We start from the raw sequence: 20,553 nt of genomic DNA, 5'->3' as shown, positions 1-20,553 counted from the left end.
CTGGTGTTCTATCGCCCTGCTCTAAGACAAACTCTAACCTTAACCAACTTCGAAAGAGTGCCTAAGCTTAACCGGTGTAGAAACAGGCGTCACACGATTGGGCGCACATGTCACATGAAGTGGCCAATCAGAGAGCGTCTCCGCAAAATGCTGCTAGGAAAAAAAAGAACGCCTCTATGACTCTGGTCGTACCACTCCTTTACGACAATCGATGAAAACACATTTACGACAGTGTCATGGCAGCCTTCGGAGCTAGTTTTCAAAGCTCGAGCAGCATCGATGAGAAAAGGGAATATAAACGTAAAGCTCGTCAGGAGGTGATCGATAAGGTACATATATTAGTATCAGAGCATGTACTATCAGAACATGTACTATCAGCGATTCCGATTACTATCAGAGCAAATAGTACCAGCTATCACGTATCTGGTAACGTTTAAAGCTAACATCATGTTACGATACGTGATACGTCAGATACGTGATAGCTTGATTGATTGATTGATTGATTGAAAACTTTATTAACAGATTGCAGAATGGGTACAATACAGTACAGCTCAATACACACAATTGTTAAGGGGATGCAGACCAGAGAAAGACTTTCGTCTTGTTTACATCAGGGTCCCCCATTTTCAATTCATCAGGACATATATGACATACATGACATACAGATAGTCAGTACTGCTACATCTATACATTTATGACATACCAGATTTGCAAATACAGTACTGTTTGTGATACAGAAGGAGTCAGGAAAAGGGAGTATATACATTTGACGTAGAAACTGTACATTGGAGGAGGTTGGGTGGGGGGGGGTTGGGTACACTGGGATATTGACAACCATACTGGGTAATCTACATTGGAGGTGGTTGGGGGGGGGGGGGGGGGCACACTGTATATACAAGCAAAACTGTACATTGAGGGGGGGGGGGGGACACTGTACAAACAATCAAAATTGTACATTGGACTATTGACAACCATACTAATATAAATGACTGTACATTGGAGGGGGTTGGGTTAGGATATTTACAGGGGCCAGTGTTGAATTGCAGTCTCCCGTAGGTGTCCCTTGAGAGAAGTTTTGAAAGTGGGTAGTGATCCACATTCCTTTACAGCTTTGGGTAGGGCGTTCCACATTGATGTGGCATAATTGCGAAACGTGTTTAGTCCCTTATTTGAGCCGAATCTGGGTTTAACATGATTTGTGGAGCTCCCTCTGGTGTTGTGATCGTGGTATTCACTGACCTTTGGGAAGTATTTTGACATGTACATGGGTACCTTGGTACTATTTGCTCTGATAGTAATCGGAATCGCTGATAGTACATGTTGCAGTAACATGATATATGCTAGTAGTAGTCCGGGACCCATGGGGTTGCACTTTGTTTTCTTTGCTGTTTCTTGGAGCTTGGGGACACCTCTTCAAAATACAGGAGGGTGCTCGGTGATATCCCTTGGGCATTTTCAGATATTAACCCCTTCATGGCCGAAAATGCCAAAATCACACACAAATAGAGATGCATGATATTGCATGCTGAATATAAATTAAATGCATCAAATTTACATTCTTTTAATGTTTTTTCACATGTGAAATTAATATGAACCCTTTCAAGCCAGGCCTGTAAAACTATTTTTGTAGCAGGACTTATTAGCAGCAACACACAACTTAAGTTTGCATTGTGTTGGTCCATTTATTCATATGGATATGGGCAACAAAAAAATTAGCAACAGGAAAAGATAAGATAAGATTATCCTTTATTAATCCCCTTGGGGAAATTCAGGTGCCAAAGCAGCATGGGGGGGGGGGGGCGTACAGAGCTTCACAGTCCGATATATACTATATAAAAAGTACAGAATACAAGATAGTACAATGAGTGCACGTGGATATGAGTAGGGGTGAATAGGAGTCATCTCTCTAGTTGTTCTCGAGTTCTGACTCCGTTAGTTCTCCTGGCAGAGTGGCGGCAGAGCCAGCCGTCCAAGCCCTTGGTTGAAGAGCCTGATGGCTGCTGGTATAAAGGACCGGCCGCCTATTGCTTAATAACAGCGGAGCAGTGCTGCCGTTGCTTCCGCGTTTTCCCTGATTGGCTGCGACACGCCCCGCGGCAGGCGCGGCAACCGCAGAGCGGAGCGGCAGAGCTCGCGGAGCGGAGCGGCAGAGCTTGCGGAATTATGTAACCGCCCTAATCCGCCATGATTTTCATTCGGCGCTCACCTCACCTGGCAGCGCAGCGGTCCTGCGGTCCGTTGTTGACGAGTTCGAATCCCATCAAATTTATTTTTTTAACGTGATTTTTTTTTAACGTGTATTCTTTTTCCGGTTAAGGTTAGGCATGGTTAAGGTTAAGGTTAGGCATTGTTTCGGAGTTGGTTAAGGTTAGAACGGTTAAGTTTAGGCGCTGTTAAGGAGCTGGTTACGGTTAGAGTTTGTCTTAGAGAATGGCAATATTCTTTCTATGGTTAAGGTTAAGGTTAGGCATGGTTAAGGTTAAGGTTAAGGTTAGGCATTGTTTCGGAGTTGGTTAAGGTTAGAACGGTTAAGTTTAGGCGCTGTTAAGGAGCTGGTTAAGGTTAGAGTTTGTCTTAGAGACAGCCTATTTCCGCACTGCCGCTCTCCCGCGTTGCCGCGGTCACATGGTCAAATTGTCACATTCTTGCAGCACTGCTCCGCTGTTAAAAAGCAACACGCGGACCGGCCCAGGCGGTTTGTGGTGTGTCGGGGGGGATCTTTGGCTGAACATGCTCTTCATTCTGGCTAGCTCCTCCTCATAGAGGGGGTGGAGGGGTTCTCCAGGATGGCTTCTAGCTTTTTCCTCATCCTCCTCTCAGCCACCACCTCTAGATTAGCCAGCTCACCGCCCACAGTATGGAGCTAGCCTTCTTCACCAGCTTGTTCAGCTTGCTGGAGTCCCTCGGGCTGATGTTGCCCCCCCCCCCCCCCCCCCCCCAGCACACTACAGCAAAAAAGAGGACACTGGCTACAACCGACTGGTAGAAAGATAGCAGCAGTCGGTTGCACACGTCGAACGACCTGAGTCTCCTCACGAAGAACAGCCTGCTCTGTCCCTTCCTGTAGAGGGCCTCAGTGCTGTTGTTTTTTGTTCAGGTGTACTCCAAGGAACTTGTAGGACTCCACCATCTCTACCTCCTCCCCTCCGATGATTATGGGAGAAGGGGGACCCTTCCTGCCTCTCCACTAGTCCACCACCAGCTCCTTTGTCTTGCTGACGTTGACTTGGAGGTGGTTACTGTCGGACCACCCTACGGGGTGAGAAAGGGGTGCAGCTCTTCTCCCCACAAAATGTATCTAACTAAATCAAACAAGTACATGCCCACTTAAGCATGTGTGCATTACAAAAACAGTATATGAAAAAAAAAACATAACTAATGTGTTGTGTAATTATAGTAACCGATCATTCTCTACATACTACACATGTTCCCACAGAATTTGCCTCAGTAGAAAGATCCAAAGTGGTGGGGGCATGACTGAGACTATGCCATGGTTCCATGGACACGGGCAGAATGTCCGTAGGGGGAACTGTAGGCCTTGCAGATGTGTGGGGCATGGTGTGAGGACTTTAAGCAGAGGGTGTAATGTCTGTGGCCTTGCAGCGGGGCGAAGTCGATGATCAAATGTCTAAAGTTGAGGTTTCATGCTGGGTGAGTTACTACACTTTCAGGTTGCTGGATGAAACTTAAGTAGATACTATAGTACACACTCACTGGTGTGTGAAAGACACATTTTGCAGATGCGTTACATATTAGGGTCTTGAGCATCCTACCCTGAAACATGTACAGAACATTGTGCATGGCAAACCATGCAATTTACAACTGCAGCCACGCCGGATCATCTTCAGGATGTAGTCTGGAACAAGTTTGACATCTTCTGGTAGGTGGATTGGGATCAGTGACCTGTTACAGGTGTCCTTTGTCCATCCAAATTCCTCTGGGTTCATTGCAGGTGGCAGATTCTTTTTTTTTTTAAACTTTATTTTTTTAGCGTTTATCGCTTTTCTGGTCAAGCATGACCGACAGAAACAGGTTTAAATGGGATGTAGAGCAGGGGAAGACATTCTGAGAAATGACGGCGGGTCCGGGAATCGAACTCGTGTCCCCCAGATCCGTGACGAGCACGGTTTTCCCCGACGCAGAAATAGCGCCGAGATATGCGGTGAGCTACGGGAGCTCCCCTCAGGTGGCAGATTCTTATTGAGATTTAGCCAGAGGTACGCTTGGAAGTGGGCCCTCTTTACATTTTCAATGAACGCTTCCTTTGTTGGAGGTAGAGCAGCTAGGCTGGGCGATATGGCCAAAAATGATATCGCGATAACGATATCGATAACAATATCATATCACTCGATATTCGATATTATCGATATTGTTATAAGTATACATTTTTTTTAATTATTTTTTTAAACAACATGTATGTTCATTTTGCAGCAATTTTTTGTCGTTGCAGGCCATCTTTAGTGTTACAGCCCCTCACACTCCAGTTCTCAGGCTGCAGCTGGTTTGAAAGCGAAAGTAAACAGGCTTCTCTGCTGGCTGTGGCACCAGGGGAGTTGAACAGTTCTGGCTCTGCTAGTTTCTTTTCTATCTTTTGGCGCTTTTTTGGTGGACAAACCACCGCACATGTGCACCCTGACTCGTGACTTGTGACTGGAGACTAGCTCTGCTAGCACACATAGCCTACTGTGTACAGACGGTTTCAAACTGTATTTTACATTAGAATTTCGCAAACTAAATAAATGGACAAGAGAAAAAAAATCTCAATTTGGTCAGTATTGTCATTTGGACAAGCAAAGCCATTACTTTAAGTTGCAGGCAAGAAGGACAAGTCTGTCCACTGTCTCTGGTTTTAAAACTGCCCTGTTGCAGGTCATAAAAAAAAAAAAAAAAATAAGAATTCGATATATATATTTTTTTATATATATTTTTTCTGATATCTTATTAAAATATATCGCGATAATTATCGTTATTGTTATATCGCCCAGCCGAAGATGTCCTTTCCCATTCTTTTTCCCTGGCCCCAGACAAGTAGCCCCGTGCTCTCCGTTATGCCATAACAGGCTGAGATGAAGGCAGTGGCTTGGTCAAGGACTTGCTGGAATCCACATTGCCAATGGCTGATAGGCTGTAACCACCAGCTTTCAAGGCTTTGATGACAGAGCCTTTTCTCAACCCATAGTACAACGCTACAGCGTCACATCCTGATATGGCATGGGCTGGTAAAATTGATTGATTGACAACTTTATACAGATTGCAGAAAGGGTACAATACAGTACGGCTCAATACAAAACAACTGCTAAGAGGATGCAGACCAGAAAAATACTTTTGTCTTGTTTACATCGGGGTCCCAGGGCTGTACGCTAAGCTTTTTCACTAGGGGCACAGAATATGCCAATATTTATTGACAATGCTCCGTATGCCTTTCGTAATGGGGCTAAAAGTGGACACGAAAGATACTTTGTCTGTGTTTTCTTTTTTCTTTTTGGGGATAAACAACGAGGCCCTATCAATCAGCTTGGTTTTATTCAGGGCTTTACGTGTCAAATCGACACTATAGCCTCTGTCATGAAAACTGCTTCTTAGAACTTCTGCTTGTGCAGTAAATCTATCTTCAGTGTCGCAAATTCTCCTATAACGGAGTATTTGGCTGAAAGGTAGACTATTTTTCAAGGCAGGAGTGTGGTAACTGGAATAATGTAAGAATGAGTTACGGTCTGTCTCCTTTTTGTAGACCTCTGTATGTAAAGAAATACCATCCGGGGCTTTCTTGATCAAAACATCTAGGAAAGGTAAAGTATGTATATCAGACTTTAATGTAAACTTTATAGTTTCTCTGCAGGTGTTCAAGTACTCAAGGAAGGCATCAAGATCAGACGATGTACCAGACCAAATCAAGAACATATCATCGATATATCTCATATAGGATTTGACGAATTTCTCAAACGGGTTATTATTAAAAATGTGGTCAGACTCATACTTGGACATGTACAGATTGGCTAGGTTCACAGCGGCTGGGGAGCCCATGCTGAGGCCTCTGTTCTGCAAGTAGTGTTTATCTTGGAATCTAAAATAATTCCGAGTTAGTACTAGGTCGGCTAGATTAACTAGCGCTTCTGTGGAGGGGAGTAATTCCTCTCTCGAGTTTAGATAAAAACTCAGTGCGTCCAGCGCGTCAGCATGTGGAATGCTGGGGTATAAACTGACTACGTCTATGGTAACTAATAAGTCCAAGGGACTAATATTACAGGTCGAAAGTTTGTTCAAAAATGTAGTAGTGTCTTTCAAATAACCACGCTGAGAAGAGGCCAAATCCTTAATATGCGAGTCAACAAATTGCGAGATTTTTTCTGTAGCGGAACCTATACCAGAGACGATCGGTCGACCAGGAGGGTTAACCAGATCCTTATGGATCTTCGGTAAAGTGTAAATAATAGGCGTAACTGGGTACTCTACGAACATAAACTTAAATTCATTTTCTGTAATCACCTCTGCCAATCTAAGGCTTTTAAGGGTAGTCTTAATTTCCGCGGAAAATTTAAATACTGGGTCTGTATTTAAAAGGGTATAAACCTCAATATCGTTCAATTGATAGGGCCTCGTTGTTTATCCCCAAAAAGAAAAAAGAAAACACAGACAAAGTATCTTTCGTGTCCACTTTTAGCCCCATTACGAAAGGCATACGGAGCATTGTCAATAAATATTGGCATATTCTACAGTCGGATCCAATAATAGGGACAGCGTTTCAACATTCGCCTAATTACTTTTATAAAAGACAAGCGAATTTATCCAACCTATTAGTTAAAACCGACTTGCCCGTAAGGAAACCTACACATTTTTTGTCTAATATCCCTGATGGAAATTGTCCATGTCAAGCCTGTGTACAGTGTCAAGGCATGATCAAAGAGAAATTTTACACGCACCCGAAAACGAACAAAAAAATACCTGTTAAAGGGCGTATCACGTGTAATTCAGCCAATCTGGTGTATCTACTAAAATGCCCGTGTGATTTTTCTTATGTGGGGAAGACAACCAGAGCCTTTAAAACAAGAATCAGTGAACATAAGTGTTCAGTGAGAAATTCAGATATAAAGTCGTCAGTAGCTAGACACTTTTCCAGGTGTAAACATACCGTTAACGATCTCAGATATATGGGACTTGAGTTAGTCCACAGGCCCGCGAGAGGGGGAGACAGACATAAGTTACTGTTACAACGGGAATGTTATTATATCCACCTGTTTGATTGCATAGAACCTAGAGGAATGAATGAAGAGAACGTTTTAACCTGTTTCCTTTAAGTACCTTTTATCTATATGGTTTAATCCAAGTGGTTGTTTCCTCCAAGAGGTATGTTTATCCTTTGATGCTTAAAAGAAAAAAGAAAAAAGTATAGGGGCTAAATTAGCCCTATAAACTATGGGCATGTTACATAGCAAGTTTCTGGTATGGTAATGTAATGCAATTTTTGCTTTTGCTTTTGTGTTTTTTATGTCTTTTTATATGTCTTTTATACATGGTATATTTGTATAATTTGTATTTACTAACGGACTCTATTTTGATAGGTCTTTTCTTTTGTCATTGAGGACCAATAGACTCAGGCACACCTGCGCTGTGATGTCATTTCCTGCCAAATCATTAACCACCTGTGTGTAATTAACCACGTGTGTGTATATAACCATTATCTTGACGGCAAGTCCATTGCAAGCTATAACACTGAAGAAGGAATACATATTTCCGAAACATGTTTGTTTCAGGCTGCCATTAAATTTTGAACCTGAGAGTGCTGGTCTGGCTTCACTGCTTCTTTTATATAACTCTAAAGCACTTAAAAATGCTTGATTTAACCCTTTGATGCATACAGTCACGCCAATATGATGATTATAATAAGTCCCTGCAACATATGTTTGCATTATTAAACCATGAAGATGCTTTAAAAAATAATTTAATGAAAATGTACTAAGAGTAGTCTACTGACACACTAATAAAAAAAAAAATTTACATCTAAGACAATTTATATAAAAACTCTTGGGTGCCTTTTACACAGTACTGTGTTTTCTATCCACTTTAGCCAAACACACACACATAATATATAAGTCTCTGCCAAATTTCTCAGTTCTTCGCTTGATATAATTAATACAAATGTCCAATATAACGGAATTCGTTAGCTCATAAAAATGTGATTATAACAGACTGCTGTTTATTAAGGTCGGGCAGACTGCCCACCGACACCTCAAGTCGGCAGCAGCACGAAGTCTCGAGGGACTTATTTTATTTCAAGTTCAAGTTCAAGTTCTCAAGTTTTTGGAATATATTAATGACTATATACGCAAAAGTAGCCTAGTTTTAAGTTAAAATATTATAAATGCCTTGATGATGTCATTCTTTATATAGGCCTATCAATTGTTTTTAAGCTCAATAAACTCTGACCGGAATTTATCCCATTTGTCCGGTAGATTGAAATCTACCGGACACTCAGACCTGCAAAAAAAAATTCTAACGGAAACCCTGCTCTACGCTAACCTTTTCCCCAAGGAGCACATGTGCTCCTAAATGAAAAAATTTAGGAGCACACAAAGAAATGTAGGAGGATATATTTAGATGAAGGAACATGGAAAATTCTTTGTACAATTCTTTAATTAATTATAATTAAAATGAATATTTTGACGCTGTTGAAACGTAAATAATCAAAAATAATAAAATTATTATGTTACAGCTGCTGAGCTATATACTATAGCTAATGTCCATCAATATCTTCCTTTTGAATTAAATAGGTTCAGGAATCGAATCAGGATTGTTAGCAGGGAGAGGGGGGGGGGGGCTCAGCCCCCCTTCCCTCACTATTGGATGCCTCTGAGCATTCCCAGGGATAGCTTAGTTAGCGTTAGCAGCTAACATTAGTTAAGGTTTTTAGCGCGATGTGGGCATTCCAGAATGGCGAGGATGCAAAGCATGTTGGACCATTGGATCTGTTGGTAGCAGAGTTTACATTACACATAGAAACAGCGCGACTCGCGAGATAAGTTGTCACAGAGCTGTCAAACGCAGGGCTGAAGAGCTAGATGCCATTGCTTCTAGAATTGAAGGTCCGCTCTGCTCTGACAATTGCGCGTTGACACACCCACTACACAAAGCTATTACTCACACAGCAAATGCGAGTGAAATAGTCGCACTGTAGAGCCCTGTGTGGTCTAATGTGATGTGGGCTAATGTAAGGCTGAGACCACTTATCGATTTATCGATAACTGCGTGAAATCGATAAGTGGCATCACTTATCGGTTTTCTTTGCATGTGTAAAACAATTAAATTAAATACTTTTTTCTTAAAAAAAAGAAAAAAAACGATTATTTAACGTTTGTGTGTCGTGAGACAACTACAGCATCGCAAAAACTACAGTGAGTGCACGTCACACACACACACTAGGGCTGTCTTAAATTCTTCGATGGGCATGGGATTCGAATGGGAAAATAAAATTCGATTATATTAAAAAAAATATATTTTTTGTTGCAAAATCAACTCTGCCTCTCTGTTTTTTTTTATCCACTTTTTCTCCCATTTTCTATATTTTTCTCCCATCCCAATTTCGTATCATCCAATTCAACCCTCCCCTGTCACGAACGCTGTTTCTTGCCTCCCACAAGCCGGCTGCAATGTGGACTAAGTCATACATAGCACAAGTCCCCTCCGGTACTTGAGGTAACAGCAGTCGCATCTTTTCACCTGCGCAGCTCGATCTCTCAGTGGCGAGGAGTAACGCGTGGGAGGCTCACGCTGCCCCCGACACTTCCTGATTTTACTGCGCAGGCGCACCAACCGACCTGTAGGAGTCACTGTCCACAACGCCCGATCCCCACCCATCAGTTTCCCACCCCCTAATACGGCCAATGTGTATTAGTATGAACGACCAGCTAACGACCAGCTAAACTGAAAGCAATGTTAGAAGTGGTGGAGAGAATAAAAGCTAGCATATGAATTGTAGTGCCGGGTAAGGAGCGAATGATAATGGATGGATTATCAAAGTGGGGGTCCGGGGGGGGGGGGGGGAGCGAGCGAGAGCATATGTGTGTAGGGTATTAGATAGCAAGTATTAGGTGTATATCTCGTATAATACATTTATTTAAATGGTGATTTCATTGGATGTGTACTGTTAATTAATGCTTGTATATCTAATTTTATGTTATGTTTATGTGTATGTTTAAAAAATAATAAAAAAATAAAATATAAAAAAATCTATATAGATAATTTTGTCCCAATTTATCGATTCTTCCAAATGGCATATCGTCTCAGCCTTAGTCTAATGTGATGTGATGTGGTCTAATGTGATGTAATATGATCTGATATAATCTGATCCTTGTGTCTCCAGGCCAAGCAGGAGTATGAGAAGGAGGAGAGGAGGAAGGAGTTGAAGATACAGAGAGGAGAGAACACATGGCTCCTCCCAGAGCTCGACCAACGTCTTCATCAGATCCAGCAGGTCAGAATCACTCTACAATATCTATAATATCTACAATATCTATAATATACGACCAATCTACAATGGTCCCCATTCTCGAACGGACATACGTGAAATGAATGAACCTGATGAATACGTGCACCACCGAGGCCATGGTGGATCAGCTTCTTACCGTCTTCTGTCCGTGGTCTGTCAACGTGGTTCAGACGTTCATTGCTGGGTTAAGTACTTCTATTCTATTCACATAATATGCTTTACTACATATATCTATTCTATTCACATATAGATATATTTTAAAGGTGACATGCATTATAAATGGCTTTTTTCTGTGTCTAGCATTGTATTATAGTAATAGTAATTAGTATAAATGTGTCTGTGTCTCTAAATACCATATTGGCGGATTGCTCTCATTCAGCTCGGACCATTTCCTGCTCGATTTAATTAGGTCATTCTGATTTGACTCGCATCGTGACGTCACGTGGCGAGGATGGAGCGGATAGTGATCCGATTGGCTCTGTGGTTGTAGCGCATAGAAGGGGACCTGCTTAGAGCGAGCGAGAGAGAGAGGGAGAAACAGATACACCCTCGCGACAGAGCACACATACACACACGCGCGTCGCGCTGTCGTGTCTCTGTCTCTGTCTCTCTCTCTCTGTCTCTCTCTCTCTCTCTGTCTCTCTCTCTCTCTCTCTCTCTCTCTCTCTCTCTCTCTCTCTCTCTCTCTCTCTCTCTCTCTCTCTCTCTCTCACTCGCAGACTGTGTGAAATAAAACCTTACAGAGGTGTTCCATAGACTCACAGGAATTGTGTAAAGTTGCCCAAATAGTGCTAGGAATAGCAATGCATGTCCCCTTTAAGCACTGGCAAATCTCCCAGTCCTCCCATTGATTAAAGCGGTGGCGCTCTAGCTCCCTCTCACGCACTTAACACTTTGAGTGCCACGGACGAGATATCTCGTTATTTCAATCCAACCGTTGAGTGCCAGGAATCGATATTTCTTTTATTCTTTTATTTCCATTCATATTTCATCAATCTAGCCTCACGTTAGTGCTGCAAACTCTCTCTGAGCTCCATTGGGAAAATACCGCCCCCTATCGTCTCGCGGATGGTACTGCACCCCTTTGGAATGGATTGAATGAAACGCATGGGGAAAAAACTGTCCAGAATCCACATTTTACTTCTCAGGCAAGTAACCGGAGCCGATTGCAGTCTTTGTGGTCCTGCAGAACAGCGTGGAATAATGTGTTCAAGCACCCAGCGTTGGATCAATAAACGCGATCGATATTTGGAATGGCGATCAGGAATTGGAATAATCCTTTTGGAGAACATCTGATCTGAGGTAAGGAATCTATTTTACCAGTATTGGGATAATCAGAGATATTTTCACCTATATATCAGCGTGTGCCATATATGTGTGTGTGATCAGGAAATAAGAGAATCGATTTTTCAGCCTGCTTCTATAGCGTGCATAAGTACACATACTATCGATAATCTAGCGTTTATTTGAAAACGATTCATAAATAGGCCGAAAAATTACAACGTGTCTTGTGTATACAGTAAAGGCCGTTTATCACAGAATCTTCTGAAATCTTCTGGAAGTTTCAAGAAACAAGCGTTTTTCAAAATGGTATAAAACGGAAATGAACCGATTTAAAAAAAAAAGGAAAAAAAAATCCGTTTCGACAATGTTGACTGCAAACAAGTCATTGATAAGCGACGGCCACATTAGACACATAATTTAAGATGTAGTTTATGCGTTCGCAAATATGAGAGCTCTATCATTGAAGTGGGTGGCGGCATTCAAGGGGGTAAATAGGAAAACACGGCTGGCACTCAAACTGTTAAGCGGTGGCGTCCAATGAGTTAAAATTTGCTAGAGGGGCGTGTCTGTATGCAAATGAAGTAAACAAGAATGCGCATTCCAGTTTGTGAATGAGTGACGTACGATCATTCAGGGGTTCGCAGCTGTGATAATTTGGAAAGTTAAGACAACCTCTCCACGCGTTGGTTAATCCGGGGGTAATTGTCATCGGCTTTCTCTTACGACCTTCCAAGAAGGTTGTCGTAAGAGAAATCTTAAGACAATGTTGGTGAATGAGGTCCAATGTCTATAATATCTACTCTACCTACAATATCTACTCTATGTACAATATCTATTATCTACAATATCTATAATATATACAATCAGGGCTTGACATTAACATCCGCCACCCGCCAAATCCGGGTAGAATTCGGCAGGGGCGTGTAACTCCGTCACTCTTACCAGCCACTTTGGCGGGTGATCTTTTTTCATTTCCCCATCACCGCGAATCCGCCCCTCAATTAATATCGCCGCGGGGAGGGCATAATCCCACGGGACAATGCATTGGGAAATTGTGTCCCACGAGGACATCTACCCCAGTGAAAACTTTTCACGCGGATCGGAATACATGCACGTGCGTGTGAGCTTGCGCAAAATCTGCAATATTTTCCCGACGTGCCCCCCACCGAGTTCTACACCCGGGAGAAATCTTGCGTCGATCCACGCACGGGCGCGCGCACAAAATCACCCAAATAATTCCACATGCAAAACTTTTTTCCCGACGAGAAATCTTGCATCGATCCGCAAAAGGGCGTGTCCGTGGGAGCCCACCCAAAATCACAGTTACCCCCCTTTGGCTACCTTAACTCATTCACGGCCAACCACGGCTATAGTCGGGTTATCTCGCCAACCATTGAGCGCCAAAACCCGAGTATAGTCGGGTTTTCATCGTTTTCATCGTTTTTTCTTTTATTCCATTTTTTTTATTTTTACATATTTTTTTGTATCCTCTTTTTCTCCGCCTGATTTTTTTTATTTTTCTCCCCGTCGCAATTTAGTCATTATGCCAATTCCCCACCTCCCCTACCTGGTTGTTGTTGTGCGCATGTTCCTCCTACTGGTCGGTACAAGGGAACCCTGAAGTCTACCACACGCTTCGTCCGACACGTGTGGAGACAGCCAGTGGCTCTCTTCTCACCTGGCAGCGAGGACTCTCATTGGTGAAGCGTAACGCGTGGGAGGTCACGCTGCCTTCACCATTTCCTGCCTTTCGCTGAGCAGGCGCCCAGACCTGACCTGTAGGCATCGCTGTCGTTTGTGCCAGTTCATGTCAGGGACCCGATGGACATCAATACTAGAAATCGCGATCAGACAATTGGAATATTCTTTTTGGGATACCTCCTAGTAAATGTAAGGACTATACTACATCGATCCTACTTTGATCCAACAATGATTTCACATCGATCGCAAAGATTAACATATGTAGTATATAAAAAAAAATGCTGTTGCTGACTATCAGAGCATCAAAAAAACGACCCCCCCCCCCCCTTTGATGCATTCATGATGAAACATAATACCTATTATATACCTTTGATTTGGAAATAGTAATGTGTCCAGGCGAGCAACGCGAACGCCTTTAGCAAAATTCACATAACGCAGCTCCCAGGAATTAGCCAGGATCACTCTGAAACTATACAATATTCACCACGGGATAACACGCGAACGTATACATGAAAACAAATTTACACCTTTTTACATGTTGGACGAGGGATAGTGTCTGTTAATGAGCCACAGTATTGTCTCTATAGCTAGAATATAGATATAGCCCTGCAAACATCGTGACGTGACGCACAGTGAAAATCCCTATCTTTTAAAGCTTGGCCCATTGACTACAAGGATGGATAAAACGGCTGGTGCTGAAAGTGTTAAGAGAGTCAGAGTTAGGGCTGACCTTTGAAGCTTTTTTTGGCAATCAAAGCTTCGGGGCCGAGCTTCGATTTTAATTCGAAGCTTCAAAAAATAAAAATAAATTCTTAAACGTTTTTTTTTATTTTAATTTTTTTATATTCTATGTTGTGGGACTTGTACAGCACTTTGGTAAACTTTTTTTTTTATCCACTTTTTCTCCCATTTTCTTTTTTGTATTTTATTTTTTTATTATTTTTTAAACAAACATATAAACAAACATGACAACACACGATAAGATATACAAGCATTAATTGTCAGGGCACATCCAATGAGATCACCTTTTAGTTAGTTGTCTTATATAAGATATACCCATAAATACCTGTTATCTAAAAAAAAAAACCTACACACATATGCTCCAGCTCGAACCCCCCCCTCCCGGACCCCACCTTGAGAAGTACCTCCACTATCCCTCGCACCTAACCAGACACTACCATTATAAGCTAGCTTTTATTCTCTCCACCACTTCTAACCACATTGACATTTTGGATTCATTGAGACCCAGAATTCTTGCTGTAGATATTTCATGGTAAATTACATCGAGATATGTAAGAAACCAAACTTTACGGCACATTTTTTCCGGTTGAAACCAGCGTGATGCGATCAGCTTTTTGGCTACTGTGATACCCGATAAAACCAATCTCTTTAGCTGTGGATTCACTGCAAACTCAAAAACATCATTCAACAGCAATACCGAGGGGTGTACAGGTATATTCCAAGATACGAGTTTTGATATTTGTTGGGTCACATCTTTCCAGAATGCCTTAACTGGTGAGCAGTCCCAATACATGTGCATAAATGTCCCTTCGTCCCCATTTGTACATTGGGTGCATTTGGAATCTTGTTTGAGCCCCATTCGGCACAGTCTTATAGGAGTCAAGTATGTCCTGTGAATATAGTTAAGATTGATTTGTTGATGATCCGGGTTCCTTGATGTAAGTCGGACATTTGCCCAGGCTCCTTGCCAATCAAAGTCATTTTCCAGGTCTGGTATATCCCTCCTCCAGACAGAGTCAAGTTGGAGGGTTTCATACGAGGACGTTAGTAATTGATGATAAAATTCTGAAACAAAACCTCTCGATGTCTCTCTTGAGTAGAAGAATTTGTGGTATCTGTGGTGTTCAATTGGTCTGTCTAATGGAACACCGTGAGACTTCAAACATAGCTCTAACTGTTTGTGAAAAAGCCATGTGGACTTGGTGAGATTAAATTTTTTGCGTATTTCTTTATCACTACAAAAACCCTGTTTGTTAAAAACATCCCCTAATGAGTGTATGCCTTGCTCTTCCCATATAGGGAATCTTATAGGTCGTTTTCCAATTAAGAGAGCATTGTTATTGAATAAGGGAGTATGATTGTGCCATTCTTGTGGGTTAGGATTATTTTTTTGTGATTCACGCCATATCCGGATCGCATGAGTAATTATGGGGCCAAATTTTCGTTCACAGTGCTTGATTGGTAGTTTAGTGTATGCTATGTCCTTCAGTCTATGTGGGGCTACTATGTTTTCTTCTATTTTTCTCCAAGATGCTAATGCTTGGGAGTCAAACCATGTTGTCAATGGACTTAATGAGTACGCCTTAAAATATAGGAAAAAATCTGGAAATGCCATGCCACCATCTGCTTTATTTCTCTGTGCGGTGGATCTTTTTATACGTGGTGGTTTGTTATTCCAAATAAATTTGTATGTGGAGGAGTGTAATCTTTTCCAGTAACCCTCTGGAGGGGGTAACGGTAGCATTGAACAGAAGAAGTTGATTTTAGGTAGTACATCCATCTTAACTATTGATATCCGTGCTTGTACTGTGTTTTTAAGTTTTGCCCATCTATCAAGGTCGTCTTTGATTTTGTTTTGGATTTTTGTGTAGTTGTGCTTCACCGTTTGTCTTATGGTAGGGAATATTTCCACTCCCAAGCATCTGAAATGTTTTACCATCGGTATCTGTCCTGGGAGGGTTGTATCTTTTTTTGCAGGGGTGTTAAGTGGAAGGAAAGCCGACTTCGGCCAATTTATCTTAAATCCCGATAAATCACCAAAGTCCTCAATCAACTTGAGCAGATGAGGCAATGTGGTATTGGGGTTTTTCATGAACAATATTACATCGTCCGCATATAAACAAATTTTTTGTTGTGTGCCCTTGATTATAGGTTCTATGGATTGGGATTGTCTTATATATTGTGCTAAAGGCTCTAATGATAGATTGAACAGTCCGGGACTAAGAGGACAACCCTGTCTGGCAGAGCGTGATACCGGAAATATTTCAGAGATGATTGTGCCTGTTGTAATCATGGCCGATGGGTCTTTGTATAATACTTTAATCATATCGATGAATCCTTTTCCTAACCCCATCCTTTCTAGCACTGCCCACAGATACGACCATTCCAGCCTGTCAAAGGCCTTCATAGCATCCAGGGACAGCATCGCCTTAGGTATGGTGTCCTCCTTGTCGGCATCAAGTACGTGCAGTATACGTCTTATGTTCTCAGTGATCAGGCGGCCTCCTATGAAGCCAGTTTGGTCCGGGTGAACTAAAGACATCATATGCTTTTGTAATCTGATGGCTAATACCTTAGAGTACAGTTTGATATCTGTTCCGAGGAGGCTTAAAGGTCTATAACTACCGCACTCGTTGGGGTCTTTGTCTTTTTTAAGGAGGACTGTTATGAGTGCAATATTGTCATTTTTATGGAAGTTCCCCTCCTTGACTGAGTATAAGATCATATTTAGTAATAAGGGGCCAATTATGTCCCAACAAGAAAGGTACATTTCTGATGGGAAACCGTCTCTTCCTGGAGCCTTACCACTTTTCATTGCGGTTATGGCCTTCTTGAGTTCCTCTAGTGTGATCGGTATTTCTAACTGTTTAGCGTCGTCCTCTGAAAGTTTAGGGAGAATAATTTGATTAAGAAATGTGTCCATTTTGTTTTGATCGAAGGTCATTTCTGATTTATATAAGTCGGAGTAGAATACTTTGAATGTATCGTTTATTTTTACAGGATCTGTTACAAGTACTTGTTGTGCTCTAATGCTAGTTATATCTGCAAATGTTGCATTAATTCTTAATCGCATGGCTAATAGGTGGCTGGGTTTGGAACCATGGGAGTACTGCTGTTGTCTTGTGCTGCGTATTTGTATTTCCGATTGTTGTCTGTATATGGCATTGATCTCTATTTTTAGTACGTTAACTTGATTTTCTAGTCGAGTTGCGTTGTTGTATTTCAGAGAATTAAATAACGTTGAGTAAAGCGTTTCCAGCTCATCCAGTTTTGTGCTTTGATTCTTGCGCATTTTGGAGGAAAAGCTATCCGTGAAGTCTTTGATCATTCCCTTTACCGACATCCATATTATTCTGGGGTCTTGCACCGAGTTTGCATTCTCCCGTTGGAATACTATAAGAGCTTCTTTGAGTTGTGTAATGAATTCCTTGTTGTTAAGCAGCAACGAGTTAAATCGCCATCTTGGGGCTCGGGAGGATAGTATACCAAATGTACCTTTAAGGAGTAAATAACAGTGATCTGATAGTGCGTTGGGTATCATTTCCACTTCATAATTATCAAATAGTCTCTGTGATGCAAAGACATAATCTATTCTGGATAGTGTATTATGTCTCGCAGATCGACAAGAGTACTTTCGGGTCGTGGGATTAAGTAACCGCCATAAGTCATTTACACCTGTAATCTTTGACCAATCCTTTAATGCCTTCGATGAATTCTTTTGTTCGCTGGAAAAGGCGAGGTAAGATTTGTCCATCCTTGGGTTCCAGATGGCATTAAAATCCGCTCCTATTATAAATGAGTAATCGGGAATGTCTAACATTGCATTGGTTAGTGTAGTGAAGAAATCTTCTTCGTACAAATTTGGGGCGTATACCGCTATCAACGCTATTTTCCTGTTCTTATGTTCAATCTTAGCTATAGTTATCCGACCTTCTACATCAGACCATACTCCCTTTAGTACAATATTCAACTTACGTTTAACGACTATTGCTACACCCCGAGTTCTCGTACCAATAGAGGAGTGACTGATATTATGGTATATGTTGTCCGCTAATTTATCTATGTCTTTCCCTAGAATGTGTGTTTCGCTTAGCAGAGCAATGTCCACATGTTCTTTTTTCATCAGTGTGAGCACGCTTTTGCGTTTGAGTTGGTTATTTATTCCCCCGGTGTTCCATATCATTATATTCAAACTAGCCATAGTCTATACATGTTGCATTGTAATTTTTGGTAATGCTTCTAGAGTGCGAGGCAATAATAGATATACATCCCACTAGTGAGGTCCCGTTGAGAGCCGAGCTTAAAAACATACACATATACAAATAAAAATCCCTTACCCTTCCCTCCCACCGAGAGTCGTACAGGATTGTGTTCCATGAACACAACCTTTGCGTATGACTCCCTCCCTTGCACCACCGGATATCCCAGAATGATCCAATTATCCTTAACATTCCTATGTATACCATAGGATCTAACACTCTAAATTCTACCATAAGTAGAATGTCGACTGTGGCTTGGCCACTTACCCGTAAAAAATAAATAAATAAAAATTTAAATGAGATAAACTAAAAATAAAGACCAAAAATAAGCTTCAATTGTCATCCCCTAATCACTTACATTTTATATGAACTTGTGTAATTTATAGTAACCCATGAATAATATGAAGGTATTGAACTGAAGAGAGAGCCTCAATAAATCAGAGAGAGCGGATGAAAAAGAAAAAAAAACAAGTAAAAGGAAGAGAACATTAACTTAGATCTTAAAAGAGCATTGCTATGCTTAAACATCTAAAGTATAAATTGGAGAAGTAGTGAAATTATTTCCCATTAATAAAAAACAGTTTTTAAATACGTATATGCAGCATTTCCCCTGACCGGGGTGGGCGATGATCGTTGTGTAGAGTGATCTTTCAGCCGGCCGGCTATGATGGCTCTGTGGTTCTGCATCTAGATAGCTGTTGATTATTCCCCCGAGGGGCTTCTGGTAGAGTGAATGACCACGTATTGCTGATATTCCAGAATGCTCCATATATCAAAGAATGCTTCGATGTTCTAGATTATTCCAATATGTCATTTTTACATTGTCTGAATGTTCCAGTATGTTCTGGAGTGTTCCAATCTTGAATCCAATATGTCCGCAATAATATAAACACGTCGGGGAAAGCATTCAAAAACTCTGAGCACGTAGGTCTCTCTGTCCCAAATCCTCGGTTATTAAAGAATATACTATATGGTGACCTTGCATAACTGAGATTTAAAAGGCCATTTATACACTATTCTGCGTGTTGTTCAGACAGGAATTTGGCTGCATCTTCAGGCGAGTTGAGGAGAACCCTTGCTCCTTGTTTGTCGACAATGCGAAGTATTGCAGGGTATATTAGTAGGGGTCTGTATTTCCCCAGGTATAGTTGAGACATCACCGTCTTGAACTTGGCACGCAGTTCCACTACATCATGACAATAATCTTCAAAGCAGTGTATTGGTACCTCCATGTATTTCAGATTGCCTTTCATCCTGCGAGTTTCACGAATAATCATTTCTTTTATTCTGACTTGGCGCAGGATAACCAATATCACTCTGGGTTTAGCGTTATTGTCACTGGAGCGGGGTCCCAATCTGAAGCACTGATCCACCTCCGGTATTTTAGGAAGGATCCCTGTTCCCAAGATTTTCTGTAATTCTGTGGCAAACTCTTCAGGGTTTGCACATCTCACTGATTCGTCCAGACCGACAATACGAATATTCAGCTTGCGTTTTTGGTATTCCATCTCGAATATTTTGGCTTTCTGTTCTTTATTGATTCGCGTAAGCTCCAACGTTATTTCGCTGAGCTCCTTCTTGATTTCATTGTAGTTCCCCTTCATCTCAGCAGTTAAGTTAACTTTGTTAGCCTCTACTTCATTGTAGATGCGAGTGAAATTGATTTCGTGGGCTTCCACTACTTTCTCCAGAGCCTCGGTGCGTTTATTCTGTGCGTCGGCGTCCGCTCTCAGCGCATCAATTTTGCCTTCAATAGATTCTTTAATAGCATCTACTTTTTGAGTTATTATCTTCTCCGACAGTTGTGATTGGAGGATCATTTCCTTCATTATTGTCTTCCCCATTTCCTCCATTTTCCGGATGATATGTTCGGTATCTGCGGAGGTATTTGATGGGGTTGAACTTGAAGCGGCCTCTGTCAAGTCTATATTTCCTGCTGTCCGCTGTACGAATCCTGGGTCCCGCGGCGGGACCTCTTCGACTGGTTTTGGTTTCGCTGTGTCTTTCCTTGTGTTTGGCATCTCGATTCTTTTGGTCAATATAGTTAGTTGATAGTCTCAGTTGATATATGCGTCAAGTTTTAAA

At 41.6% G+C, this 20,553-nt stretch overlaps 1 protein-coding gene across 1 annotated transcript in view; it reads left to right on the top strand.

Annotated features, from left to right (window-relative positions):
* Nucleotides 1-236: 236 nt before the first annotated feature.
* Nucleotides 237-20,553, top strand: part of cwf19l2 (CWF19 like cell cycle control factor 2) — a gene marked incomplete at its 5' end in the record, with an annotated part of 149,647 nt that continues 129,330 nt past the window's right edge. The window contains 2 exons of the mRNA XM_084308552.1: nt 237-329; nt 10,358-10,468. Coding sequence (XP_084164678.1) covers nt 237-329; nt 10,358-10,468 — 204 coding nt within the window. The remainder of the gene's footprint in view (nt 330-10,357; nt 10,469-20,553) is intronic.

Source organism: Notolepis coatsorum (genome assembly GCF_963971535.1).
Source record: "Notolepis coatsorum genome assembly, chromosome: 1".
Classification (NCBI taxonomy): Eukaryota; Metazoa; Chordata; class Actinopteri; order Aulopiformes; family Paralepididae; genus Notolepis; species Notolepis coatsorum.
Note: the sequence above shows the minus strand (reverse complement) of the source record. Positions and strands in the feature narration are given on the sequence as shown.